At 37.9% G+C, this 26,956-nt stretch overlaps 5 protein-coding genes across 5 annotated transcripts; 2 read left to right on the forward strand and 3 right to left on the reverse strand.

Annotated features, from left to right (window-relative positions):
- Positions 1–1,798: 1,798 nt before the first annotated feature.
- Positions 1,799–4,604, reverse strand: LOC121744056 (polygalacturonase-like). Its single transcript, XM_042137497.1, has 3 exons — positions 4,470–4,604; positions 3,571–4,404; positions 1,799–2,271 (listed from the first exon to the last, which is right to left on the reverse strand). The coding sequence occupies exons 1-3, from the start codon at positions 4,584–4,586 to the stop codon at positions 2,008–2,010; spliced, it is 1,215 nt and encodes a 404-aa protein (XP_041993431.1). The 5' UTR covers positions 4,587–4,604; the 3' UTR covers positions 1,799–2,007.
- A 6,141-nt stretch (positions 4,605–10,745) lies between these two features.
- On the forward strand, positions 10,746–12,276 carry LOC121744729 (rhomboid-like protein 14, mitochondrial). The gene is made up of 2 exons (XM_042138330.1): positions 10,746–11,062; positions 11,355–12,276. Exons 1-2 carry the CDS (start codon positions 10,856–10,858, stop codon positions 12,123–12,125), a joined length of 978 nt encoding a protein of 325 aa, XP_041994264.1. The 5' UTR covers positions 10,746–10,855; the 3' UTR covers positions 12,126–12,276.
- Positions 12,277–12,299: 23 nt separating this feature from the next.
- LOC121744728 (eukaryotic translation initiation factor 2 subunit gamma-like) lies at positions 12,300–15,968 on the reverse strand. The gene is made up of 9 exons (XM_042138329.1): positions 15,810–15,968; positions 15,232–15,361; positions 15,028–15,089; positions 14,603–14,715; positions 14,420–14,522; positions 13,987–14,214; positions 13,617–13,835; positions 13,039–13,299; positions 12,300–12,916 (listed from the first exon to the last, which is right to left on the reverse strand). Exons 2-9 carry the CDS (start codon positions 15,335–15,337, stop codon positions 12,614–12,616), a joined length of 1,395 nt encoding a protein of 464 aa, XP_041994263.1. The 5' UTR covers positions 15,338–15,361; positions 15,810–15,968; the 3' UTR covers positions 12,300–12,613.
- Positions 15,969–17,775: 1,807 nt separating this feature from the next.
- On the forward strand, positions 17,776–20,225 carry LOC121745481 (TBC1 domain family member 2A-like). The gene is made up of 7 exons (XM_042139411.1): positions 17,776–18,488; positions 18,935–19,051; positions 19,138–19,316; positions 19,393–19,486; positions 19,563–19,640; positions 19,723–19,824; positions 19,903–20,225. Exons 1-7 carry the CDS (start codon positions 18,000–18,002, stop codon positions 20,038–20,040), a joined length of 1,197 nt encoding a protein of 398 aa, XP_041995345.1. The 5' UTR covers positions 17,776–17,999; the 3' UTR covers positions 20,041–20,225.
- Positions 20,226–23,514: 3,289 nt separating this feature from the next.
- LOC121746155 (protein ENHANCED DOWNY MILDEW 2-like) lies at positions 23,515–25,777 on the reverse strand. The gene is made up of 6 exons (XM_042140063.1): positions 25,724–25,777; positions 25,139–25,231; positions 24,875–24,916; positions 24,303–24,413; positions 23,700–23,771; positions 23,515–23,607 (listed from the first exon to the last, which is right to left on the reverse strand). Exons 1-6 carry the CDS (start codon positions 25,775–25,777, stop codon positions 23,515–23,517), a joined length of 465 nt encoding a protein of 154 aa, XP_041995997.1.
- Positions 25,778–26,956: the final 1,179 nt, after the last annotated feature.

A 26,956-nucleotide genomic window follows, 5' to 3' on the forward strand; every position in this document is an offset into this window, starting at 1 on the left:
ACTCCTTCCCCGCCTCAGCCTCCTCCACTGCCTCGGCCTTCTTACGGAGTGGGTTCAACGGAATAATCATCTCGAATCTGAGATAATCCCTGCGAATACCTTGGGGCGGAGGGACAGACGTATGCATCCACATAAGCTCGAATGTGAATCCTATCTCCACGTTGCTCCTACAAAAAGAAAAATTAAAACAACAAAAAGAAAACAAAATACTCAATTCATAAAAATACATCGAAGGAAAGAATTGAGCGAACAAAACCCTCGATTTATTAAAAGAAAATAAAGAAAACTAAAAACTCATTGGGTTGCCTCCCAACTAGCGCCTTTGTTTAAAGTCGTTGGCTCGACTTAGTCTTCTAGTTACAACTCTGTAACAAGAAAATAAAATGTTAGAAAGCTATACAAAAATAAAAACAAAAAGAATTCTAAATTAAATAACCAGTTGCCTCCCCGGCAACGGCGCCAAAACTTGATGTGTAATTTTCGAGCTTTTATATTAATGGATTATTAACACACAAGTTTAATAAAATAGCTCTAATATTACAATCTATCTGCAAGGGTACATAGTCGACTGTAGTACTTCGAGTGTCGAACCACATGGAGGCGTAGGTTATTTAACAAGAATTGACAAGATTAACAAACTAAAATTACAAATTAAGGAAGACTTTTCAAATAGGAAAAAGATGTCACTCCAAGTTGCTCAATAAGCTTGTATTGTTCTACACCTATATTAAAAGCACATATTTGGGATTAACTAATCAACCTAATCGCGTGCACTGAACATGTCTACGACGTATAGTTCACAGTCAGCTAAACACTTGTTCCATGAACCAACTTTCAACGACATTTAATTCCTGCAGATGCGCGGGAACGAACGTCGTCTACTATAATCACTTACATAATCCACTATCAATTTATCCCCTGAACAGTTCTAAATCGATAGCATACCAACAAATGATCAATCCTAAGCTATGTTAAATAGACGATAGCAAAGGAATTAACATCACTACATCATTAGCCAAAAACATAGTGAATAAAATTAAGCACATTGTAGGACACAAACATATGATATTGATGGTGTAAAAACATCCGTACAAGCCTAGATTACAACTTGGAGCAACAATGAGAGCCTAGCCTAAACACATGGTAAATATAACAAAGAAAACCGTAGGATTCGAGCTCTCGTTGAGTGGAATGGAGATTTGGAGTCGGATCGTCGGAAAGTTGGTCGGAACTTCCTCCTCTCTTCTTCCTCTTCTCTACTTCCTTTCTCTCTTTTTCCCCTCTGAAACGTCTCCCTACATTCTGCTCACTGAAACCGTCCCCCCTCTGAAACGTCCTTTCAGCCCCCTTTTGTTGACTTTTTTTTTTCTCTCTCTTTATTTTCCTCCAAAAACTGCCCAGCCACGTCCTTTTCTCTCTCCCTTTCCATCATGAAACTGCTGAAATTGCAGTTAGAATAAACTACCCGGCCGGGTAGAATTTTACAATTGAAAAATAACCCGGCCGGGTGGCCAATTTCTTATACTTGCTGGAGTTTTCGCACCATTTTTCACCATCCGAGCTTCATTCCTTGTTTCACCATTCATTTCTCTTCCTACACCACAAAACATACTTTTGCAAGCATCAAACTATATAAATCATGTAAAGTTAGGGGAATAAAAATGTACAATTTGATTCACATCATTATCTCTAATAAATTTAGTCATATATGTACTTTATTTTTGATTCATAAATGTATCTTAATTTTAGTAGCTAGATCAAAGATTGAATAGTAACACCACACGTAAAGAAGAAATTGTTACGAAATGAAACCAATAATAGATATCATTAATGTTGCAAGCAATGGATAATTTACATTTATCTGTCATCGCTCACAAAATGTTCTAATCTAATGATTTTATTACAACCACATAGATTGGGCCGTGGGAAACCTATATCGACATAAACAAATAATTAACTGGGAAAATGCAGACACACACTACATAATATATATGGTGTTACATTAATTTACTTGGGTAGAGGTTTAGGGGCGCTGCTCTTGGCACAGAGAGGAGGATTCTGCTTGCCAGTGGAAACGTACTTGACGTTCTGGCACTTGGTGGTGGCTCCCCCTAGCGTAGGATCTCCGGTGAACCTGAGATCAATGTTTCCAATCTGCACATCCTGACATGGCTTACTTGTACTGCAAGAAAAGATCAGCACATCCTGAGTAAAGCTTGTGCCCTTAATATTCTCAATCTTCACTTTACTAATCTGGATCAGCGAAGCTTTCTGCAAATACATACAAATCCATCCATCATGAATATGTTTATATATATAGTTGTGATATATATAAAACTCAATCTTATTGTTGAAAGCAGAACAAGAAATACAAAAGTCGTTTTTAGGTATTATGGAGGCCACTGTTAGTCTATTTTTAGGTCATTTTAGAAAGATGACCTAAAATGATCTAAACATGACTTCAAATTCAGATTTTTGTTAAATGACCTAAACACTAACTGATACTGACAATCTGTATAAGATGCAAAAATTTTTATCACCAGACTGACAAATATCATGGTTAGGATTTGACCTGCATTTCGTATTAAGATCAATTCTTGTTTTGATTAAATTATATACATATATATGGTTGTGGTCAAAATATACTCCCTTCGTCCCCCATTATGTGTCCCAATTTTATTTTATTTTTGGTTCGTCCATTATTAATTGTCTCACTTCACTTTTACTATTTTTTGGTAGTGGACCTATATTTCACTAACTCACTTCTCCCTCACTTTATGTTATAAAACTAATACTCCATATAAAAGTAGCACACACATGCCACTAACTTTTTTTACTCACTTTCCTTTACACACTACTAGAAAATTGGCTTGTATTGGCACTTAAAATTGTCACTAGAAAATTACTGTGCTGACACTTCATCTATAATGACACTTGATGCAAGTGCAGCACCGGGTACCTGTAGTAAGAGGTAATGTGTAGACAGTACATCTATGATGGCACTTTTTATATTGAAGTGCAGTAACAATATATTATAAAGTGCAGTGAAAAGCTAGTGTGTAGATAGTACATCTATGCTGACACTTTTTATAAAGTGTGATAAAAAAAGTGTAGTGAGAAGCAATTTTTCTAGTAGTGACATTTCTTAAAACTTGTGTTGGGAGTAACTTATTCAACACAAAAACATAAGTATATCAGCACACGATGATTGGTAAAGTTATGCCTTGATAATTTTAATATAAAAAATTGAAAAGTTATACGTTTTGTAATTAAAATTAGTGATAATTACCCCCTCCGTCCCACAATAAGAGTCACACTTTGCCATTTTGGCCCATCCTATAATAAGAGTCATAGTTCATTTTTACCATAAATGATAAGTAAGTCTCACATTTCACTAACTCACTTCACTCACATTTTATTATAAAACTATTATAAAAAAGTGGGTCTCAAATTCTACTAGCCTTTTCACCACTTTATATTTCTTAAAACTCGTGCACATAATAAGAATGACTCCTATTATGGGAAGGGGGAGTATGAATTATAATTGACATAATATAGTTAGGTACTTACATCGAGGGAGCACAAATTCCATGGGCAGTATTGTTGGTCTATGATGATGGGATTGCTGACATTGACCATGTTAAGATTGGTGAATTTGAGATCGGTGATTTTTAAGGTGGCAGGGGCAGATGGCCATGTCTTGATCCTAACGCCATTGTCGCTGTTGATGAAGGTGCAATTATCTATGGTTATTCTGCTCACATCCTTCTCCTGGATGTTTTTCCCGAGACTGCCGATACTGATGCCGTGGCCAGGGCCGCACCTGACGTTCTTGATGAGGACATCACTGAGCTCGTCCCCCATAGAGACGCAGTCATCGCCAGTCTCGATGATAGAGTCAATGATATTATAGCCGACGCCTCGGGCGATGTGGAGGCCGTCAGTGTTGGGACTCTCAGCAGGGGCAGAGACCCTGAAGCGCTGGAAAGTGACGTTTCTGCTGGAGATGAGGTTGACGTGGAAGTTCTTGCTGTCTTTGGTGGTGATATCTTTAATGATGGAGTTGTTGATGAAGTTGAAGCTGAGGTTGATGGGGAGCTTCATGCAGTTCTTGTTCTTGTGACAGTCGTTCTTGGTCCAGGCGATCTTGGCATTGCCGTCGAAGGTGCCGCCGCCAGAGAGAGTAAAGCCGCTGATGTAGTTGATGGTCACCCATTCTCCCTCCTTGTTGGGGAGTTGGTGAGGGTCGGCTAAGGCTTTCACAGTGCCCTCCACCTGAAGTTCCAAGGGGGACTTGGTGGGTCCAACAAGAAGAGCCTGCTTCAGCGTCCATTCACCCTTAGGTATCACCACCTTTGCCGGCGTCGACTCGTTGCACGCCAACTTCCATACTTTTAGCAGAGCCTACATTGTATACATGCATGTTATATATCTAATTAAACAACAAATTCATAAATAAACATATTTACAGCGGTTATGTCTCCGTTCTGGACTCCGTGCTGGCGGATATCGAAGGTGGCTGCGTGTGCCGAAAGCGGCACAAGGAGAGCAAATATAGCGAGGAAGATGAGATGGTTTTGCTCCATGGTGATTAATTGATGTAGAGGAAGCGATCGATGAACAAAATGACATGCATAACCGGTTTCTATATAGATATATACATCCATCTCTACATGGCGAGCAATCAGGAAAAGCCGAAGATTAATTAGTAATGTAATTGATGGTGTCTTTTAAACTTGTGTTGCTCAAACACGGTTAACCCTACAAATATATATACAACGTCCTTCAAAATTTCAATTTTTGTCATAAAATTGTGACAGTTAATATATAAATTTATGTATATTAATCATGTAAAAGTTACGACCTCCTCAAATTCCAAACCTACATTGAATTACGACATTATTGAAATGAATTTATAACATCTTTGATTATTTCATAAGTGCTAAAAATCATGGATGATCTTTCAAAGAAATTGAAATGAGTGCTTATTATCATAAATCTTTATGGTATACTTTCAACTTTTTTACTAATTAATTAGAAGCACATGTTAATTAATATCAAAAGGTAAAAGTATATTAGTTTGTTGTGAACTCTATAAGAATTATTAACTTCATTAATCATTATTTCCAATGACTAAAAGCGTGTCTAATCGTATTCAACTAAATTTCTTGCACGTCTCTCTTCTTTAAATAGCATAAATTACAAATTTATCAAGAACATCAACCGATAACATCCAATATTTCCTAATGAACACTATCACTATGTTTTTCAATATTATTATCAATAATTCCTTAAAGTTCATCATACTGGTACTCACAAAATAAAAAATCATAATATTCTTTCTTAGCTTAAATCTTTTGTCAAACTTTTACATGCACTTCCAACCTCGTGTTTCAATCTACTTATATATTCCAAGTCTCCATTTCACCTTATTTTCAATTTCTTTTACATAACAAATATGAAAATATTGATACAATATTTCAACAAATGAGGTATACCAAAACACATTTTCCAACATTTCAAATGATATAAGAGATAACATTTTAATTTTTTTTGGTTAAATAAATGATGTTACTCAAATTTAGATTATGTAATTTATGTGGAGTGGCTAGTCTCACACAATCGCCTTCTTTGTTGCACGAAAACTGTTTCTCATACTTTGGTAACATTTTGATATTTAAGACCACAAAAAGAAGTGTTGACACTCAAAATTAATTTGTTCAAAAAACTTCTTTTGTTCAAAAAATTTCTGTGGCATCTCATTTTCAATGCCATCAATCCTGTCAACTTGGACCAACAATATTACCCTTGGAACCTATGCTTTCTCGACATACTTACTGATAATATATTTCTATATATGCGTTATTTTTTCTTTTCTATACATAATTAACCTCATTGTTGTGGTGTACGGAAACCATCATGGCACCTGATTAGCAAGTTGAAGATTCAGAACATCAAGGGCAAAAGCTATTCAGCCTCTTCTCAGGATGTGTTGATATTCTCGTTGGGATTATGGTCCCCTTTGACTCGCTTTTATTTTACTACAAAAACTACCCACAAGTGTATGGCATTATTGCAGTGATGACAAGTAAGAGTATCGTAACTTACATAGACTAATTGTATCAATTTAACTACAATAAACCAATTTTAACTACTACCAAGATAAATCAAAGAAAGGTTTTGGTTCTAACAACTAATTTAACGCAAATGAACTTAAATTCAAATAAAACAAGAACAAATAAATATGATGTAAAAGACCATATGGAGAGGATGTAGAATACAAGGAACCGTTACACAATTCCTAGCTTATATCGAATTAATGCCCATTTGCATTTTGGTGTCTCTAGAGCTATTAAGTTAGTCACTCAAGTAGATTAAACCCTCTCCCTGATGGGTTGGCAGCGGAAGAACAAATAGATAAGAGAATTAGATCTATGTAGCATATTATTTAGACAAAATCTATTCGCGTAATTATCACATGTATCATGCTCAAAACATGAATTATAACATGCTTTTGATTAATTAAAACCTAAAAAATGCTTTTCTACGGAGACGATTTAATACCTTCTTGAATTTCCAAAGAATAGCAGATAGCTTGTTACTTCTCCACGTGATGATCTTCAACACTTGATTACGGATCTTCCGACTGGTTCCTGAACTATATTTCGATATCAGGGTGACTGATCTTATCAAAACATATAGGAATTGAATAAAGAAGACAGAACTCCCACACAAAGTAGGAGAAGAAATCAACGCATCCTTCTAGAGAGAGAGGAACGAAAATTTGGAGTATGTTGTATACTCTGTCTCTCTTTTATTCTCATATTTATATGAAGTTATATATTGGACTCAGTCAGGGATCTATGCAGGTTTGGATGCAGGCTACCCCCAATCGGCTTTTATCTAGTTAATGTTAGAGTTTGTATACTACAAATCGTCTTTCGAGTGATTGAATACTGTAAAACTATATATTCTATTTTCCAATGGATGCAACAGATTATTTTTGTCATAATGTTTTTAACTTTTTACATTTAATGAATGTTTATTGTATATTTAAATGTATGAGCAACGTAACAAAGTCTAAGTCTTTATTTTAGTAGACTGGTTGTGAGCGTCGTCCACTTTAAGGTAACACGGTCAGTTCTGAACAAAGAAAAATAAGAATTTCACAACCTAGATAGGCCTAGACTACCTATCATGAAAGGTTGCAATGTCAGTCCGCATATTTCTAAGCCTTACTGAAATAAGATGACATTGGTGTGGTTTAGCACTGAATTGGATCTAACAGCAAGACGAGTCTTTTATGCTATCTACTGAAAGACGAGGTATTGATAATTAATTTCTTAATCAATATACGTTAGCATTGAGCATACGGTATTGATTATGCCCTACTTTGACTTACCAAATGATACGGGTTTTTCGCAACCTAAGAATCCTGGTATATTGGGTAGTGGTGATTAATATCTAGCGGTGCTAGGATTGCTATTATATTGAATCGTGCGCGAGGTGAGTCTCCTTTGATAATTTCCACAAGAGGAGCTCGGAACAAGATTTTATTATTCGGAACCTAGCTAGTTGGAGTTTGATTACTCTATGAATAATAAATAAGCGTTTCTTGCTAAGTCCACTCTTGGAGTTAATAATATGTTAATTAATTAAGTCCATAGCAGACATTAATTAATTAATGGACGTTTCTATCTTACGCACGAGAAATAAATGACAAACAAATGGAAACCCGGAATACTTGTAATTTCGGATTTGGTTGGGCATTGCAATATTACTTCTGTAGTGGCTGCTCGTAATATTCCAATATAAGCTTATATTAAATTGCTGGTTCAATTTAATTAGTAAAAAACTAATAGGGGGAGACCATATCCAAATTCTTCCATAGATCCCTGATTGGGCTCAATATGTGACTTAATATAAATAGGAGAATAAAGGAGACAGAAAATACATATTATTTTCATCAAAATTTTCGTCCCCCTCTATATCTTGAAGAGGGACGATTTTCAGCTCTCCTCCGTGAGCAGTTTTCGTCTTCTTTATTTGAGTCCTAGTTTTCTGGTGAGATCAGCCCACACTGATATCAGTTTACAGTCCGGGAACCAGTCAGAAGATCCGTGGTTTAGTACTCAAGATCTTCACGTGGAGAAGACGCTAGCTATCTTCGATTCTTTGGAGAATCAACGAGGTAAATTGGCTAATTCCGTAGTAAGCATGTTTTAGGTGTTAATTGCTCTAAAGCATGTTTGAATTCAAGTTATGAGCATGATACATGTGAGAATTACGTGAATAGATTTTGTCTAAATAATCTGCTAAATAGATTAGAATCATTATGTGATAAATTTGTTGCAAGCTTCCGCTGCTAACCCCTTCAGTTAATTGAACACTAATTTAATTCATGCTCTAATTGAAATGTTATTATCAACCACTACAATAATAATATTGATTTACCCATTCAAATCCGAAATTACAAGTAATTCGAGTTTCCACTTTTAAATAGTTATTTCCCGCGCTAAAGATATAAATGTCCATTAACTAATTAAAATCTAATACAGACTTAACTAATTAATATCTTGTTAATTCCAAGAGTGGACTCAGCAAGAAACGATTATTTATTATTCATGGAATAATGAAATTCCAACTAGCTAGATTCCGATTAATAAAACATTGTTTCGAGCTCCTCTTGAGGAATTTATCAAACCAGACTCACAATGCGCATTTCAACATAATACCAATTCTAGCACCTCTAGATATTAATCATCACTACCCAAGATATCAGGATTATTGGGTTGCGTAAATTCACACCATTTGATAAGTCAAAGTAATGCATAATCAATAATGTATGTTCAATGCTAAATATATTGATTAAGAAATGATAGTTTATCAAGACCTCGGCTTTCTATTTATTTAATGCATGAAATGTCATTAATTAAAGCTTTACATAAATGTTATTTATCTCAAGTTGAGGTTACAAGTGAATCTAGGGTTTCTTGTAAACACCCGTCTAGTAACTGTACTAGCACTTGTACACTCGAAACTACTTTTAGTTTACAAACCCTAACATAAGGTAGGTTACATAACTTTATTTTCTCATGTCATACTTTTTTTTTTCTTGTGTGTTACGTTAGATTTACTTTTTGTCAAACCATTTTGAGTACTGTTCAAACTCACTCATTTACATAACTTGTCCAAGTGGTTTATCTGCTTACTTTCTTATTGGTTGTGTTTGACATGTCCGGTTTTTTAAACTTACCTCTATTGTTGCGTGCTTTAGTTAAGTCTAGGTTGCTCTTTCTAGTTACTTGCACAAGTTATTTAAAATACATTCCACTTTTTCGTAAGTTGTCCAAGTTCCCACTTAGTTAGGTTAGTTTCTTTCATGTTCGTAGTTAGTGCCCATCCCCAAAAATAGAGTGTGGTCCCATCGCCAACCGTTCTAAAAATAGAGATACATAACGGATACCATTGGTTCGACACTCCAATTTCCCATATACTAATGCATAGTATCTTGGGAATAGTGGGAACAATTATGAATCTTGTTGAAATCAGACGTGTGAATACGACACACGTGGAAAAACTCTGCTTCTTATCGATGAACATGGTTTCTCGCCACTTGCAGGCTCCACGGCCGCCGATTGCAAGCCGTAGAAGGGGTGGTGGGAAGTAATCCATCCATCCTTGTCAGCGACAAGCGTGCATAGCTTAGGTTTGTAGATCCGGCAAGACTTGTTTGGCCACTTTGTTTTCCACCATACTCTACACACAGAGAGATTTTTTGGATGGGGCGGAAATTAGAGAAGGGAAAGAGAAATTAGGGTTAAGGTAAGAGTGGACACGATAAAAAGAAGAGGAGAGAGAAATCTATTCGGCTATTCCACAAGAGGAAGAGAATAAACGCGTCATTTTTTAAATGGAGAATGTTGACTTTTTTAATTGATAAATTATAATTAAATATTAATCTTTTAAGACTCAATCCAAACCTCTAATTATTTCTAAATATAGACCCAAACTTTGCAAGCATCGGGATTAAGATGACACATTCCTTGGCCGACATGGGATTTTAGGAGTTATTGGTTAATGTGTTTAATTAGAGAGAGAAAATGTGAGTGTAAGTAATAAAATAGAAAGAGAAATAGAGATGAATATTTAAATCGAAGTGGGAAAAAGAGGTTAGGTGTATTAATTGGAGAGATAAAATTTTCAAAAAAGGAAATGTGTCATCTTAGTTGGGACAAACTAAAAAGGAAAACATGTCAACTTAAGTGGGACGGAGGGAGTAATTAATTAAAGATAAAATAAAGTAGATGGAAGAATAAATAGAGAGTAACTAAAAGAAAGAATGAAGTAGGTGAGAATATATATTTTGTTTTAAGCTAAAAAGATAAATGACTGAAGTAACTTAAGACGAATGGAGTAGTTTTTAAAATATGGAAATAATAATCCATTGAAGAGTAAAACTTTAAAGTAAAGATAACAAATACTTCCTCTGTTTTCAAAGAATATGCACTTCGAGTTTGTCACGAGTTTTAATGCAAAATGAGTAAAGTTATTAGAGTATTGTTAGTTTGTTAGTGGAGAATGAGTGAGAGAGAAAAGAGTTTGTAAAATTGAAAAATGCATATTTTTATAGGGTGGACTTAAAGAGCGCATATTCTTATGGGAATTGGGGCGAGAGGAGTAAAAAAAAGAAAAAAGGGAAAAAAAAACAGGAAAGCTAATATCCAGAAATCTAGAACTTTCTGGGCAAAGTTTTGGGGCAATAAACCAGCCTAAAATTGATATCAGATTGATTAGAGAATTCAGAAATATCAGCCGCTGTTGTAGAGGGGAGAAACTCCGATCCAATTTAGAGATGGACAGAGGAGGTAGAAGAGGCGGAGGAATGGTAGGGCTGCTTCTGCTCCAGGCATTGAGCGAGTATGGCCGCCTCGACCGCAAGCCTCCCTTCACCGCAGGTCTTATCGCTGCTAATACACTTCTTTACCTACGCCCTAAATTTCTCGATCCAATTCTCCCAACCCTCAATCAAGTCTGGTTTAATCCCCACCTCATCGTCAAGGTAACTCCTTCACCCCTCGCTTATTCATCATCAGTTATTGAACTTCGATTTCCTGCTGTTATCACTTCTCACGCTTTATCTTGTAGCTGAGGAAGGTTGAACCTATTACCTATATGATTTATCCCCAGATTTGTTTTGACTATTTTAACAATTATTTATACCTTTCTCTCCCAGTCAAATTCCATCTCAAAAAGAATACTACAAATGTTTTGAAACAAACCATAGTTTTGCTTAGAATTCGAAGTATAGGGCACAGAGATTTCTAATTTAGTTATTGATTTGGTTGGAGCAGAACAAGGATTTGAAGCGCCTTATTTTATCTGCATTGTACCACACTGGTGAACCGCATCTTGTATACAATATGTTATCCCTACTGTGGAAGGGAATACAGTTGGAGAGTGCAATGGGAAGTGTGGAGTTTGCAACAATGATTGCAGCTCTACTTGGTATGTCTCAAGGCATCACGTTACTGCTAGCCAAATTTCTTCTGCTCTTTGACTATGAGAGAGCCTACTACAATGAATATGCTGTGGGATTCTCTGGTGTGCTTTTTGCCATGAAAGTTGTTCTCTACTCTCAGTCAGATAGCTATACATATGTGCACGGACTCATGGTCCCTGCACGTTATGCTGCGTGGGCAGAACTTGCTCTCATTCAAATGTTGGTACCTGGAGTCTCATTTCTGGGTCATCTTGGGGGAATTCTTGCTGGAATCTCCTACTTATACCTTAGGAGTGCAAGATCTGGTGTTAACCCTTGTGTGAAGATAATGAGGGGTGTCACCCATCTGTTATGTTGGCCGTTAAGATTTCTGAACGGTATATGCTTGCGGCCTTCATCTGGCCGTGTGTTTGGAAGGGGAACTCTCCAAGGAGGCGAGACACCAGGTGTTTGGAGTTGTGAAGCATGTACATACGAGAACCCAAGCTTGTCAAGTGTCTGTGAGATGTGTGGGGCAGAAAGTAACGGTGATGGATTTACACCCACATCCTCATCCACATCCAGAAGTGAATCCATTTCGCTTGAGGAACTAAGACAGCGGAGAGTCCAGAGATTTGGTTGATGGTGATACAATCTGCAGTGGAAGTTGGCAAGAGGAGAGATTACTCGATATAGGCTGGATTTTAAACATGCTCGTGATTTTTATTTTGTATGTATTTCAACTATGTTATTTCACGTATAGAAAAATGCTTAATCTTGTTTGTTCTGAGGAATAGAGCGATACATCTCTAAACAATTAAGAAGGAACAAAATTAACACTCTTTCTAGTCTTAATAGCCAAATGTGATCCAATGTAACATAACAAGTTTGGAATAACCCACCCCATTGAAGAGGATTTGCTTAGAACGCATTGATTTAGTAGTTAGTAAGTGAGCCATTTAGAATGCATAGAAAACAGCCTAGACAACAATATGAACTCCAAAAAGTACAGAAAATCATCACAATAAAAGTATCCAAGACTCTAGGCAATCTTTTCTATAACGAACAAAAATTGTTCCCTGCAATTGTCAGCCCTCCCACATTTCAATTCCTTGCTTATTGGTGACCTTTTTAAATGGGGCAGGGTGGAACATCAAGAGTGATGCCAGCTTGAATTTGACCCCAGCCAATCAGACGCCAATGCCTATCAATTCTTCTACTCAAAGCAATTTTTTCTCCTTTACTGGTGCACACAGGTGAAGTGAGCTGCAGCTTTGCAAACACATTCTTGACAGCGATAACACGAGCTCCAGTTGACATTGATCCTATGTTCAACATTAGCATCTCTCCCTTTGTCAGCTTTGTCACCTTACCCTGCCTCTCTGTGTCCTTTGTCCTGACGCCCAGCAGCCGTCTCAGCAGAAAGAAATTAACCTGGTGGTTGAACAGATAAGTTTACAATGTTACCAAATCATTCCACAACAGAAAAAATCACTAGCACTAAATATGAACCCAAGGACAAATCAAAGACAACTTCTACCAGGAGATGCCCTTACCTCTAGCTCGACATATACTTCAGGTAGAGAACCAACTTCTCCAAGAACCTGGCCGACCAACCTATCAGCACGAGTAAGTGTGGGGTCCATTGTTGTTCCAACTCCAATAAGGCCTCCAGGTACAGCAAATTGCAATTCATTCTGCTCAGCGTACAAGGATACTATCCTGGAGTATATAGGTGTACACCTGATGTTATCATTCTCATCTTTGACAACAATACCAGGACGGACCTCAATAAACTGATTTACTTTCAACACACCCTGCAAGTAAAATTCAATGGCTCCATACATTAGCACCTTAGATGCCTAGGTTGCATGTAGAAACTGTTCACTTAAGATACAGGAGAAAACAATGTTATGCGACTAGGGTAAATCAGTGCAATTGGACTGTTAATTTCTAGGCTTGTATTAACAGAAAGATGTATATGCAACTAGTTCAGAGAAAAAAAAATGACAAAAGGAAGGATATACGTTAATCTTCTAGAATACTATTTGCACAAGTTTACCTGCAATTAGATCAGAGAAAAAATGACACAGACAAGATACCGGATGCCGGAATTACAAATACCAGACTATACCTTAAGAATACTGCCACCAGCAACACCACCTTTAATTTCATCAACTTCAGACCCAGGCTTATTGACGTCGAAAGACCTGATCACAATCATATTTGGTGGCGATATGAAGTTCCTCTCTGGGATTGGGATTTTTTTCACGATATATTCGCATACAACATCAATGTTATACTTCAGTTGAGCAGAAATTGGAACCACTGGCGCATTATCTGCAACAGTCCCCTGTGGAGAGAATTTGAAAGACGGCATTACTAAATGTAGTAGAGAGAGAAAAAGAGAATAAAGGAAGAGAAAGGATAAAGTTTTTATGTTGCAAGTAGCTTGGGCCAGAGGGCGTATAATTAATCGACATTGCATCAGGAGCAAAGATGACCTGAATGAACCTCTGAATGGCTTCATGCTGGTTGATGGCGACATTTTCCTGAACAAGATCAACCTTATTTTGAAGTATTATGATATGTTGGAGACGCATGATTTCCACAGCAGCTAAATGTTCTGATGTCTGAGGTTGAGGACAACTTTCATTGGCAGCTATCAAAAGTAATGCTCCATCCATAATTGCTGCTCCATTAAGCATTGTAGCCATGAGAATGTCATGACCCTGTGGACAAATATGACGGTAGCAAGTGTTTAGTCATGCAGATGAGGACACCAATAGTTAAGCCAGACAAATTTAAGACCAAAATCAGCATGATAACTGGAAAAAAGATCCAAAGGAAATTCGCGACTACGACAGCCTTACTCTAGGAGTAGACAAGAATACAAATACAGTTGCCGATGACAAAAAAACACAAGAGAAACCTTACCGGACAATCAACAAAAGATACATGTCTAAGCAATTTCATCCTACAGTTCTCAAACCCAGGGACATCACACATTGGACTATCTTCTTTTCCACTCCCGTAAGCCCTGAGAAAAATAATAATATTCTCAACATGAGCCAGGATATGTAGTACAGCAATCAGACCTAGTCATAAGTCGCATCTTACTTGTAACACACAGGCCGAGGGCATTGATCCTCTTCACACTTATATATCTTGGCATTGGCATACCCAAGCTTGATAGTAATATTACGTTCCAGTTCATTTTTAAAACGAACAGTCTGAGACAAAGCATTCAAGAAGTTAATCTCTTTTTGCCTTAAAAATAAAATTATTATTACATTCACAGAATGATAAAGCCAAAAGGGTGATAAGCCAAAGGTTAAAAAAAAACTTAGCAAACCCAACTAATCATGTCCATAATATCTGCATCAACAACTTAAATCCTGGATATTCGTCCATACTCAGTTTTGATACTGTTGATATACTTAACAAGTGCTCATCAAAATCATATACTAAACTTCTAATAGCAGTACAGAACAAATGCTTAAAAACTCACATAGTGAATGGATGTCTAAACAGTAGTGCAATACCTGGACACCAGAGATGGCCTTCACAACTGTTGACTTTCCATGAGCCACATGACCAATGGTGCCTGAAGGAGGAGCAAAGGGACTAAGCATTGAGCACTAAATACCACCCCCACACTAGCACATAAATAAAGACCAAGCAAAAGGGAGTAAAAACATGTGATACTCTTAGGTAGCAAGACGAAGGTATTGGTAATACGAGCTCACCAATGTTGATGGTGGCCTGGCGAGAAATAACCTCAGGTGATAGTGGATTTAGTTTTGTTACATCTAGCTTGCTTAAATCCTGCTCCATCAAGCCCTTCCTCGACATTGTGGCAGCTCTTAGTAGATTGGTCTAACAAATAGAATAGAATGATACGGATCAATAAGCTCTAAGAAACAAAAGATGAGCCTATATGCATGCACAATTTTTCTACATGATGGCACAATATAGGGACAAAAATGTCGATGTGGCACAGGGAATTGGTTGAATTCAGATCAAGAATATCAACCACTAAAACCAAGCAAGCATAAATCATCGTGAGACATCTTCTATAAGAGACGAAACAGTTTTGATTCAGGATCTTGATTCTTTGGCAACTAATAATCTCCACTACAGTTTCTATTTCAGTTACTCACAACTCTGTTCCAAAAATCATCTTCTTGGGTGCAGCGAGATAATTAGTGAAAGGCAGACAAATTCTGGAAATGCCCACTACTATAAAAGCGTTTGTGGCTTCAAAATTGCAGTAAGTAATTGTTAATAGAGTATATAAAGTTACTTATTAAGAAGGCGGATTCACCTCAGATTTTCTGAATTGCAGTTTGGTGCCGCGTGTGCTATCTCTTAGATCTACTGTGAAACGATTCTTGTGTATTGGTGGAGAAGATGCAGACTGAAATAGATGAGAAATAGCGTACAAATGAGAAGCGGCGCTGTAGAAGTTTAGGGTTTTTCGTGCTCTTTTTTTTTTTCTTTTCCTATTTGTTTTTATTAATTTTCCTTTTTTTGGGCTGCTGCATCCTTTTGAAAGGCCCAAAATTGTAAGTTGATTGGATTTAGTATTTAATTAGGTGTGGGCTTTGTTCTTTTTATTTGTTGGGACATCATGACATATTGTTTTATATTTCCCTCCGTAATAGCGTCCTTAACCCTAGCCCGGATTCAGGTCTCAAGTCTCCTCCACATCATCATTTCTCTAAATTTGAGTCCCAGATCACAACTTCTCTAACCCTACAAGCCTCATCCCGGGCCACAACTATTAAATTGCACTATTCACAACTTCACTTATTTTACTCGTAAAAATTAAAAACGTTGAACAATTATAACACGAGAAATTTATTTTTAATTCAAAAATAATAAATTATAAACTAAAATAATAAATTTTAATATAAAAAAATGCAAAAAAATTACACTTCTTCCTCTTCCTCTCGCCCCTCTTCATCCTTCTTCAAAATGCAAAAAAAGCTCACCCTCTTCCTCTCGCCCCTCTTCATCCCCCTCCTTCCTCTTCCTCCCTCTTCTTCCTCTTCCCCTCCCCCTCCTTCCTCTTCCAAATGTAAAAGAAATCCTAAAATTGGGGCCTGGGACCGAAAAAAGCTCACGTCCAACGCCGGGCAGGCCGTACCCCGGGCGCGTCCCCAGGCCGCAACTGTGGCCCCGGGACCGGCCTGGGCCGCAACTTCCTCTCCTCCATTGCGCGGGGCCGCGGGCCGGGACCCAGGTGCGGTCTGGCCCGCGGCGTTAAGGATGCTCTAAAAATATGTGCACTTTTCATTTTCGTCTGTCCCACAAAAATATGTGCATTCCATTTTTGGAAAGTTATATCATTTAAAGAATGTAGGTTCCATTATCCACTAACTCTACTTTAACTAATATTCTCCTCCCCTCTGTTACTTTACCATATCAATCACACCCCCTCTCTTGCTTTACCGTACCATTCTCATCCCTCTCTCATACTTTACCAATTTTATCTTAATTCTCGTGCCACACCCAATGCCCATATTTTTATGGGACGGAAGGTCGATTCATCCCTGGCCTCATTCAAGAATTGTTTTTGATCCAATCCGTATGAATCAATAGAAAAGGCAAATCCCTTATGATACACCAGATCCGGCTCGGTTATTGATAGAGTGAATAGATCTGCCATTTCTTGAAATCTCTCTTTTGATTCAAAATCTTGGTGTAACGTGTATCCTCCCCTGTTCCGGTCATGGAATAGATGAAATAAATAAAAAAATCCATTACTTAAAATGGAAACACATTTATCTCTACTTTATTCTATCTCTCTTACTTTACTCTCTTCATTCAGCACACAAAATAAAATTGCATAAAATCCCGTGTCACCCAAGGAAGGAGTCATCTTCCTTGGGACGGAGGGAGTACTTTTTTACTCAAAAATTAAAAATGGAATTAGTTTTGGAGTACCATTAGAGCATCTCCAATAAGAAAGGTAAATGAAGAGGTAAAATCATATAACTATCATATTTACCTTTTTTCATGAAAAATCATTTTTCCACTTGGATAATGATTTTTTATGAAATGAAGAGATATTTAAGAAGATATTATAGTAAGGGAAGGACTTGTCAATATCATTTTAACATTGAATATGATATTAAAAGGGAAGGACTTGTCAATATCGTTTTAACACTCCTAAATAACGGGCTAATGTAGCTTTGAACTTTGTTGCATTTTAATTTGGGTTTTGTTGCCTGGCCTGTATTTTTCCTTTAATCTTTAATTAATGAAAATAAAATAGTGGCAAAATATGGAATTATTCAAAGAAATGGAAACAAAATCTTCCCAACTCTTCTCGCTTTCTCTCTCTAGTTTTTTTACAACACCATTCAACGTGGGTTTGGCGTAACGATGTTTTTTTAATCGCTCTCTGATTTTGAAGCTCTCCTTTTTCCTCCTTTGTTCCTTTTACCAGAAAAGGGCTTGACCGTTTCCGATCGTTTTTCCTTTGAATTATTTTGTTGATCTGAAGACGATGTACGGAGGCAGCGGAGTTGAGGGCAAGAGAGACATGGCAATGGAGTATGAAGCTCAGATAGCCGTATTGAGGCCGAGCATCCACTCGAGAAGGGCAAACATGATGGTGAAATTCCAAGATCTGTATGAATTCACAGTGGAAGGAAATGTGGATGATGTGAATGTGTTGAATGAGGTGAGAGAGAAAGTGAGGCAGCAGGGGAAGGTGTGGTGGGCTTTGGAGGCCGACAAGGGTGCCAATTGGTATCTTGAGAGCTTTGTTCCTTCCACTCTTCTTAAGTCTTCCCTAAAGTTCTCTACTTTGGTTAATGCCATCACTCTCAAGAAGCTTATCAGGAAGGGAATCCCCCCTAATCTGAGGCCTAAGGTCTGGTTCTCCCTCTCTGGTGCTGCTAAGAAGAAGTCCACGGTGCCCGATAGCTATTACAATGATTTGATCACCGCTGTTGAGCATAAGGTTACCCCTGCAACCAAGCAGATTGATCATGTATGCGGCCTTTCCCTTTCTTTTTGGCTTTCAGTTTGTGCATTGCTATTGCTTTACTTCTTTTTCTTTCTAGGCTGCAAAAAATAATGGGTTAGAAATCAATAAGCTTCATGACATATTTTATTCAATCTATGATCGAATAGATTGAATCGATGTTAAAATATAACTTCACCTTTTGCAATCACAATTGATTATTAAGTTTATGTCAGCAGCCTGTTGGCCACCTCTAGTTATGGGCGGAGTAGTGCATACCATTATAAGGGCATTAGGCTAGTAGCAATAGGCTTTGCACAACCAAGTCAGAGTTTTTATGGATAATCACTCAGATATTTTTGAGTTTGATTTCCTAAATTTTGTTTGACATATGTAGGCACCATAGATTTTGGTTGCAGTAGAAAAAGGGTGAAAATTATAGTCGTGTGTCTGACCATTGTATGCTAGTACAGGATCTTCCTCGAACATTCCCTGGTCATCCATGGTTGGACACCCCAGAGGGACATGCTTCTCTAAGACGCGTTCTTGTTGGGTATTCTTTCCGAGATTCTGATGTTGGTTATTGTCAGGTGATATTTTGCACCATACTAAGAGCTTAATATAAGTTCCTTCTTAATTTTTCGGTAATATTTTTATTTTATATATTGTGCTGCAGGGTTTAAATTATGTTGCAGCACTACTGTTGGTTGTGATGAAAACTGAAGAAGAAGCTTTCTGGATGCTTGCTGTTCTCTTAGAAAACGTGTTGGTTAGTGATTGTTACACAACTAATTTATCTGGTTGCCATGTCGAGCAGAGAGTTTTTAAAAATCTCCTGACCAAAAAGTGCCCCAGGTTCTCCCATTTTCTTTTTGTTTGATCTGTAGCTAAGATGTTGTGATTTACTGAAAGAAGATAGAAATTGATGCAGGATAGCTGCTCATCTGGGAGCTTTGGAGTTTGATGTTTCTCTTGTTTGCACAGAGTGGTTTTTATGCTTATTTTCTAAGAGCTTGCCTTCGGAGGTGAAAATCCTTATATTTGCTCTTCTACATTGCTGTATTGAAGTGGCTGTTCATTAATAACATTTTTTCCATTCAGACAACATTGCGCGTGTGGGATGTTCTTTTCTACGAGGGAGCAAAGGTTTTATTCAGTGTAGCCTTGGCAATTTTTAAGGTGAAGTTTATATATTTGGGTTGAATTTCTGAATATGCAAACACGAGGAAGACTGAACTTGTGTCTTGTGATGAAAAAACAGATGAATGAAGAAGAGTTGCTGGTGACACATCATGTAGGTGATGTGATCAATGTAATACAGAGAAGTACTCACTACCTTTTCGATCCTGATGAATTGTTGACGGTAACTGACTCAGTTTAACTTATCCCTCTGTCGCTGATTTTCTTGATCCGGACTCATGTGCCAAAACGACATTTGTAGGTTGCGTTTGAGAAGATAGGGTTCATGATAACCACAAACATATCAAAGCAGAGAAAAAAGCAGGAGCCAGCAGTGATGGCAGCGCTTGATCAAAGAATAAGACGATTAAATTCCCTAAACGATGATGAGAAATCGTGATCTTGGACTTGGCAGTCTGTAGCACAAGACAACTATTGTTGTAATCATCTTGGTGCCAAAGTACTGTAAATCATGCATCCCCTACCCTCCTTGTTAAGAGGGCACCTAAATAACTTATTCTATTGTTACTCACGATTCTTTATTTGGTAGCTTGGTGTTAATCGATCTATCATCTTCTACTCCAATTCCAGTGTGATAAGGGAAAAACCCTTATCAAGTGAAAAAGATAAAGAAAGTCGCAGAGAAACCTTGCTCTGTCGATAATCGGAAATTCTAAACGGAAAACTAAATAAAGATAAAAGATAATAATTATGATTTCATTGATTTCCTAATGAGAATAACAATAGGTCCTATTTATAATACTTCTATGAATAACCTAACTTGGTGAACAAGATAATAAAGATATGTAAAAGATATGATAATATAATAATAGATATATGAAAGATATTTCAGAAGATATAATCGTATCAACTCCCCCACGGTTGAAATCCACCTTGTCCTCAAGGTGGAAACCATGAAGCAACGATGAGCGTCGATGAATCCTCCTGGGTCAAACATACACCGAATAGTTGAACACCTCCATTCACCATTTTTAGCAAAAATTACTAAGAAAGGACCATGTTGGATGTGAGTCAAGCCGGGTTTTGAAGCATTAGTCAATTCATACACTAACCTTGCTCGCCTAAGTGAGGTTAGATTCATCTTCTCCAATTTCAAGGCCTTGTATGTTTCCTTCACCCCCTTGAACTTTATATCAAAGTCCTTTTTATCTTCTCTGTTCTCTAGGTTTAAAGAAAACAACTCAGTCCTCTTCTGTTCAACTTCACAGACACTCTCTTTCTGCTCGACCAACTTCTCATCTTTCTCATTACAATGTCCCTTCAGAAAAAATCTCCCTTCACAATCACTTTCATGCGATCCCCTTCCCCATTCCTTTTTCATCGAACACGAGAGATGTAGACGCGATGGGTGTTGGGTGTCGTCAGCGTTACGTGGGGCCTCAACGGCAGGCAGCCGCGCCGTCGGCGAGCGTTGTCGACTCGGTGGAGAGATTACTTCACAAGATGAAACTCGTTGGTCTTCGGGGCTGCACGGAGGAATCATTGGGGCTCGTGGTGGCGGCGGGGCAGCAACCAGAGGGTAAATCGGTTGGCCCTGTGGCGGTAGGTTGAACCCTGACAACAGTCCTGAGGTGGGCTGCTGCCAATCCGAGTGAGCATTCGGTGGTTTCGGCCCAGGAAAATCAGGCGGATGGAGGCTGTCCACGCGACGGTCTGTGACAGCAAGATGAGACTCCATCTCGACAAACACCTTCATCCTCCGGTCAGGCGGTTTAGTGAGCGGTGGGTGAAATCCCGCATCAACTAACGACGATTGGTCGTATGGTGGCGCCGTATATGTGGGCTGATTGTTGGTCGGTGAGTGACAATGCCAATCTGGTGGATCAGGATTGGGTTGCTGTTGTGGGCGGGGATTCCAGAAAGTCTGATCAATTGCGCCCCAATTGTAAGGCTGGTATGGCTGCTGCCAATCTGGGGGGTCGGGCGGTTGAGTGTGCGGTGGGTGAAACCCTGTGTCGACTAATGGCTGGTGGCCGTATGGTGGTTGTGGGACAGCAGATGCAACCGGCCAATCAGGGGATTGTTCGTGGTATGCGTGCTGCTGTTCATCAATCTCGTCCAACTTCTTGTGTATTCTGTTGCAAGCAGCCATTATCTGGTCACATAGGTAAGATAGATAGATTTCATCGTTGGAAGTCATAGTGAGATCGCAATGAAAGCACCAGTTGATAAGGGAAAAACCCTTATCAAGTGAAAAAGATAAAGAAAGTCGCAGAGAAACCTTGCTCTGTCGACAATCAGAAATTCTAAACGGAAAACTAAATAAAGATAAAAGACAATAATTATGATTTCATCGATTCCCTAATGAGAATAACAATAGGTCCTATTTATAATACTTCTATGAATAACCTAACTTGGTGAACAAGATAATAAAGATATGTAAAAGATATGATAATATAATAATAGATATATGAAAGATATTTCAGAAGATATAATCGTATCACAGTGTGTGCTACTATGTGAGAGGTTTACGAGTATATAGGATGCAACACAATTTTCAGAATAAGGGATTGTGCTACACGATAGTCGACGGGTCACCTCCTACATATGTAGGATGAAAATAGTGCAAGACAAGTTTAAAATTCATCTGATGGTTCAGGAAGTTCTTCTAATATGTTGTTTATTATGTCATTGTATCCCGCCGCGATACTGGAGAAATCACCATAGCAATCTTGATTTTCTTCCATCAAAGTTAGAAACTGAACTTGCTCTAATTCCTTCTGACCATTCCATCACTTTATTCTCGATCAAGTGGCTGCACTCCACAGCTACTTGTTTATGCCTGCCAGTCCAATCTAGTCGACTCCACAAGTATAAAGGCGGTGTGTCCAAGTTCCATTGTTCTATTTGCTGGTCATGCACATCTACTGATCCAGGAAGGTAAAATGACTGGCAGAATATCAAGACACACGCATTAGAGTTCCTGACTTGTCAATTTTAGATTCAAGTTTTTCATTTCTGAATCAATGCATACATTGCCAGATAGGATTTTGTCATCTTCCCAAATAAGGTCGTATCGACTATTTTAGAGAGAGACGCATGAGGCTCATGCGCCTCTAATTTGCATAAATCAGACGCGAGGGAGGCAGAAAGGGCAGACGCGACGCGAGAGAGATAGCAAACGCGAGAGAGAAGGATACCAGACCCAATTTCGGCGATTTCCCGTCATATTCCGGTAAGTTTCCTTCAATCTCGCACGAGGAGGATCATAACAAATACCCACTTGAGGAAGATGAACTATTCTACCACCCAAATATAAACTAACAAATACTTGCATGATTTCTGCAAAAATATCTACAAACCAATTTAGAGACAATTTTTTTCTATAAACCCTAATTTAGTAAGTTTAAGATAAATTTATTAGAAACCCTAATAATATGCAAATAAACAACAAATAAGGGAGGAATGTTGAAAGATTGAAGGAAACTTACCGAAATATGACGGGAAATCGCCGGAATCGCCAAGAAATCGCCTGAGTTCGCAGCTGCCTCTTTCTCTCGTGCAGAATGTGAGCTACTGACTCGCCTCGCGTCTGTTTTGTTTAACATAAAGACGCATGTGCCTCATGCGTCTCTCCCTAAGACGCATGACGGTCATGCATCGTCTATAAAAAAAAAGCGATGCATGATGGAGATGCGTCTCTCCCTAAGACGCATGACCTTCATGTGTCTTTAAAAAAAACAAAAAATTGAAAGACGCATGAGAGTCATGCGTCTTTCTGTAAAACGCATCTCCGTCATGTGTTTCATTAAAGAGAAACGCATGACCCTCATGCGTCTCTCCCAAAGCAGGAACAAAAAAAAAGTCTAATACACTTATGGAACGTTAATTATACTCTAGAACAACAAAATAATTACCCCAGCTTTGGCCAGAAAGTTAGAGCTTTGTTTATGAATTGGTTTGCAAGGGATGCTTGGACTCCGAAAGGAGGATTTAGGCCAATGATCTAGCAAAAGACCAGCAATGCTATGAGTCAAACTAAAACAACACAGATATGTTCTTCAACACAGATTTTGCCACTTCAAAAATGCCCGTTACCAGTTTAGACCCTTCAGATAATTCTTCCGCACCAACAGTCATCCAATCTTTTTTCTCGAAATTGAAGTCATTCTAGGAACAAGATTTGTAACATGGTCAGATTGTAGGGTGAATCAGTAAATAAAGATAAAAGTACATATGAGAGCAAGATAGTTAGACCAATATATGATTGAACAGAACCCTGATACAAATTAGTCCAGCCAAGACAGTTTAAAGAAGAGGGTAGAGGGTCATCACTTAATACGCCAAAAAACATGATTGAACAGATTATGAAACTCAATCGTATATTTTACATTCTGGTACTTTTTCTTATGGCAGTGATAATAAATTTATATGGTTTGGTGCACACCTCAAATTGGAATCCTTACTGATTATCAGCTATGTCAATTCATGTTATTGAGTTTTCTGCACAAACATCATGTTTTATATTTGGAGAAAGGGCAAGAAGTAGTCCAAGGAATAAAAGTTGTTTCGAATTGCATGTTGAATTGCTATACATATCTCACGCATGCAATGCACAACAAAGTAAAGAACCAAAAAAAAACGCGTTATAACTTTAGTTGCTTGATGCTGAAGTCAATATAGACCCATCAGAATGCCTACCCTCGTTTGTATAATATCATAATTTTTGAAGTAGCACCTTTTCCCCATGCTATCGAGTTCTTCCTTCATAAAGCAGCTAAAATCATTTGATCCACAGCTGAAATCGACAATCTGTATTTGATATTAGGTTTAATCCTGAACATATTACCTTCTCTAAGGCTGGAACATACACGAAACTTTCAAGAGAGAGATAGAGAGGGGGGTATTAAGTAAAGAAATATAAATATTTTGCATTATTCTTATACCAAGATGTGCGATATTCTCTATCAGAACAATTACATGGCTTGTCAGGTCCTACATTCTATTAAGACTCACTGACTAAACATCACATTTCAATCTCTCAATCATCCGGAGTACAAACATAAATTTTTATTATATACAGAAGTAACTTCCGAACATAAGAGCATGATGAGATCTTCTAACTGGTACACACAATTTTAGTACTGTTGGTAATTAAATTAATCAATTTGGTTTCATTGAACATATTATAGTGACAAAATCATATTCCTGAAGTATATAGGACAGTCTTAGAATTGTATCATACAATTGATGAGGCCATAAACTGTTCTTACCATATCGCCATCTTGAACATACCAACGCAGCCGATTTACAACCTGCATATTTGACCTAATGATTACATGCAACCTATGATAAATAAATTACAAGGGTACAACAACAACAAAATAAAGTCTTATCCAACTAGCGGGGGCAGATAAAGAATCTAAGGTGTTGAAAAGGAATTTTCCTTTTCCGCTCTTTCTTTGGTGGAACTTTCTACTCGAGAAGGAGAAATATTTTTATTTAATTTTTTAAAGGAACCATAAATCTATCCTCACCTGCTTTAGCTTGTCTAAATTCGTGAAGTGCCGACCAAAAGAGGTATAACGCACACCATGGATAAATGGAGCAAGATAGACAGCTAGCTTCTTCTGGAAAACATAGACCAAAGATAGCAATAACTTAGGAGCCTAAGTTCCAGTTTGAGAATGTCATATAAAACAACTAGAAAACAAGATGCATACAATTTACATTGCACTTAAACATATGGCAAGTGAATATTATCTAACAATATTAAAGGGAAATCTCAAAATATATCTGACCCAATATCTTTGGGGTTTTTTCTTTTTTGGTTCTAGACCACAAATAACATTCCTCGAGTGTACTGAATTTTTTTTTATTCCGCCTTTGGGAGAGACGCATGACCCTCATGCGTCTTCTTTTAATGAAACGCATGACGGAGATGCGTCTTTTATAGAGACGCATGAGGGACATGCGTCTCTCAATTTTTTCGAATTTTTTTAACGACGCATAAGCGTTATGCGTCACAGGCAAAGACGCATAAGCGTCATGCGTAGCTATTTTTATTTTATTTTATTAGACGACGCATGAGCATCGTGCGTCTTAGGGAGAGACGCATGTGCCTCATGCGTCTCTAAGTTGCATAAATCAGACGAGGGAGGCAGTAGCTCCCGCATAAGCGAGAGAGAAATAGTGGAAGCGACATAAGGCGATTTCTTTGCGATTTCTTGGTGATATTCCGTTATATTCCGGTAAGTTTACTTCAATCTTTCAACATTGCTCCATTATTTGTTGTTTATTTGCATATTATTAGGGTTTTTGATAAATTTATTTTAAACTTACTAAATTAGGGTTTATAGAAAAAAATTGTCTCTAATTGTTGTTGGTTTGTATATATATATTTTTGCAGAAATCATGTCAGTATTCGTGAGTTTATATTGGGGTGGTAGAATAGTTCAACTTCCTCAAGTGGGCATTGGTTATGATCCACCTCGTGCGAGAGCCTCCATCGTATTGAATTCATGTGTTTCATTTTCTGAATTAGTTGCAATAATATATGCTAAGATAAGGATAGATTCAAATCAACACTCCATCGATATATCATGGAGGCATTGTTTCTTGGGTACCACGAGTTATATATGCACTGGGGTTGACAGTGATGACAGTGTGATGTTTATGTTCAATGAGGCTCTAAATTCTACTCGTCATATTGAATTATTTGTTGAGTATGCGTCTGTTGGAAATGCCTTAATCCCACTAGTTGTTGATTATGGTGTTGGATCATCTACGAGGGTTGAACCTCTGAGCATTGATTGCGGTATGAATGAGCAAACAGATGTTGCAGATGCTGCTGATGTTGGATTGAATACTCAAGAGAGGGTTCAAGAGCATATTGATGTTCATGTTGTACGAGGAGACCTTGATCCACCATTGTCGTCATCATCATCTGATGATATTTTAAGTGATGATTCATGTGATCTATCTAGTGATGAGGAGTTAGTGTGTAAACCCGTCGTGCAAGGTGAACCACTTCCAGAATACGTTCACAGTAGGTTGAAATATTTTCACAGACTGCCGAGTGGTCCTTCTGAGGTACCTGAAGTTGGTAATGAACGCAGTACTATGTACTGGGATGAAGCAAACCCGTATCGGATTAATGCGGGAACAAAATTTGATAGCAAACTGCATGTGAAGACTGCTATTACTGTGTGGAGTCTGAGGCAACACCGACAATTTAGGGTGGTTGAGAGCAAATTAAGAAGGTGGCATGCCGTATGCAAATATCCAGCAGAGAGGACAGAAGATGAGATAGCTGTTATCAGCAAGACCGACGCTGAAAAAGCGAATGAATGTTC

The sequence above is a fragment of the Salvia splendens genome, chromosome 8, assembly GCF_004379255.2.
Source record: "Salvia splendens isolate huo1 chromosome 8, SspV2, whole genome shotgun sequence".
NCBI classification, from domain to species: Eukaryota; Viridiplantae; Streptophyta; class Magnoliopsida; order Lamiales; family Lamiaceae; genus Salvia; species Salvia splendens.

Coding starts and splice junctions, on each gene's coding strand:
- LOC121744728 (XM_042138329.1), bottom strand. CDS start 15,337: ATGTCGAGGAAGGGCTTGATGGAGCAGGATTTAAGCAAGCTAGATGTA. Junction 13,300..13,616: donor CTGGTGGCAGTATTCTTAAG/GTATAGTCTGGT, acceptor TTTTACTTGCAG/GGTGTGTTGAAAGTAAATCA. Junction 12,917..13,038: donor AAGTATATGTCGAGCTAGAG/GTAAGGGCATCT, acceptor TTCAACCACCAG/GTTAATTTCTTTCTGCTGAG.
- LOC121746155 (XM_042140063.1), bottom strand. CDS start 25,777: ATGCGGGAGCTACTGCCTCCCTCGTCTGATTTATGCAACTTAGAGACG. Junction 24,917..25,138: donor ATTTAGACAAGCTAAAGCAG/GTGAGGATAGAT, acceptor TCAAATATGCAG/GTTGTAAATCGGCTGCGTTG. Junction 23,772..24,302: donor ATGATATTATACAAACGAGG/GTAGGCATTCTG, acceptor TCTTGTTCCTAG/AATGACTTCAATTTCGAGAA.
- LOC121744729 (XM_042138330.1), top strand. CDS start 10,856: ATGGACAGAGGAGGTAGAAGAGGCGGAGGAATGGTAGGGCTGCTTCTG. Junction 11,063..11,354: donor ATCCCCACCTCATCGTCAAG/GTAACTCCTTCA, acceptor TGGTTGGAGCAG/AACAAGGATTTGAAGCGCCT.
- LOC121745481 (XM_042139411.1), top strand. CDS start 18,000: ATGTACGGAGGCAGCGGAGTTGAGGGCAAGAGAGACATGGCAATGGAG. Junction 19,487..19,562: donor CTAAGAGCTTGCCTTCGGAG/GTGAAAATCCTT, acceptor TTTTCCATTCAG/ACAACATTGCGCGTGTGGGA. Junction 19,825..19,902: donor ATCCTGATGAATTGTTGACG/GTAACTGACTCA, acceptor CGACATTTGTAG/GTTGCGTTTGAGAAGATAGG.
- LOC121744056 (XM_042137497.1), bottom strand. CDS start 4,586: ATGGAGCAAAACCATCTCATCTTCCTCGCTATATTTGCTCTCCTTGTG. Junction 4,405..4,469: donor AGAACGGAGACATAACCGCT/GTAAATATGTTT, acceptor TATACAATGTAG/GCTCTGCTAAAAGTATGGAA. Junction 2,272..3,570: donor GGAATTTGTGCTCCCTCGAT/GTAAGTACCTAA, acceptor ATGTATTTGCAG/AAAGCTTCGCTGATCCAGAT.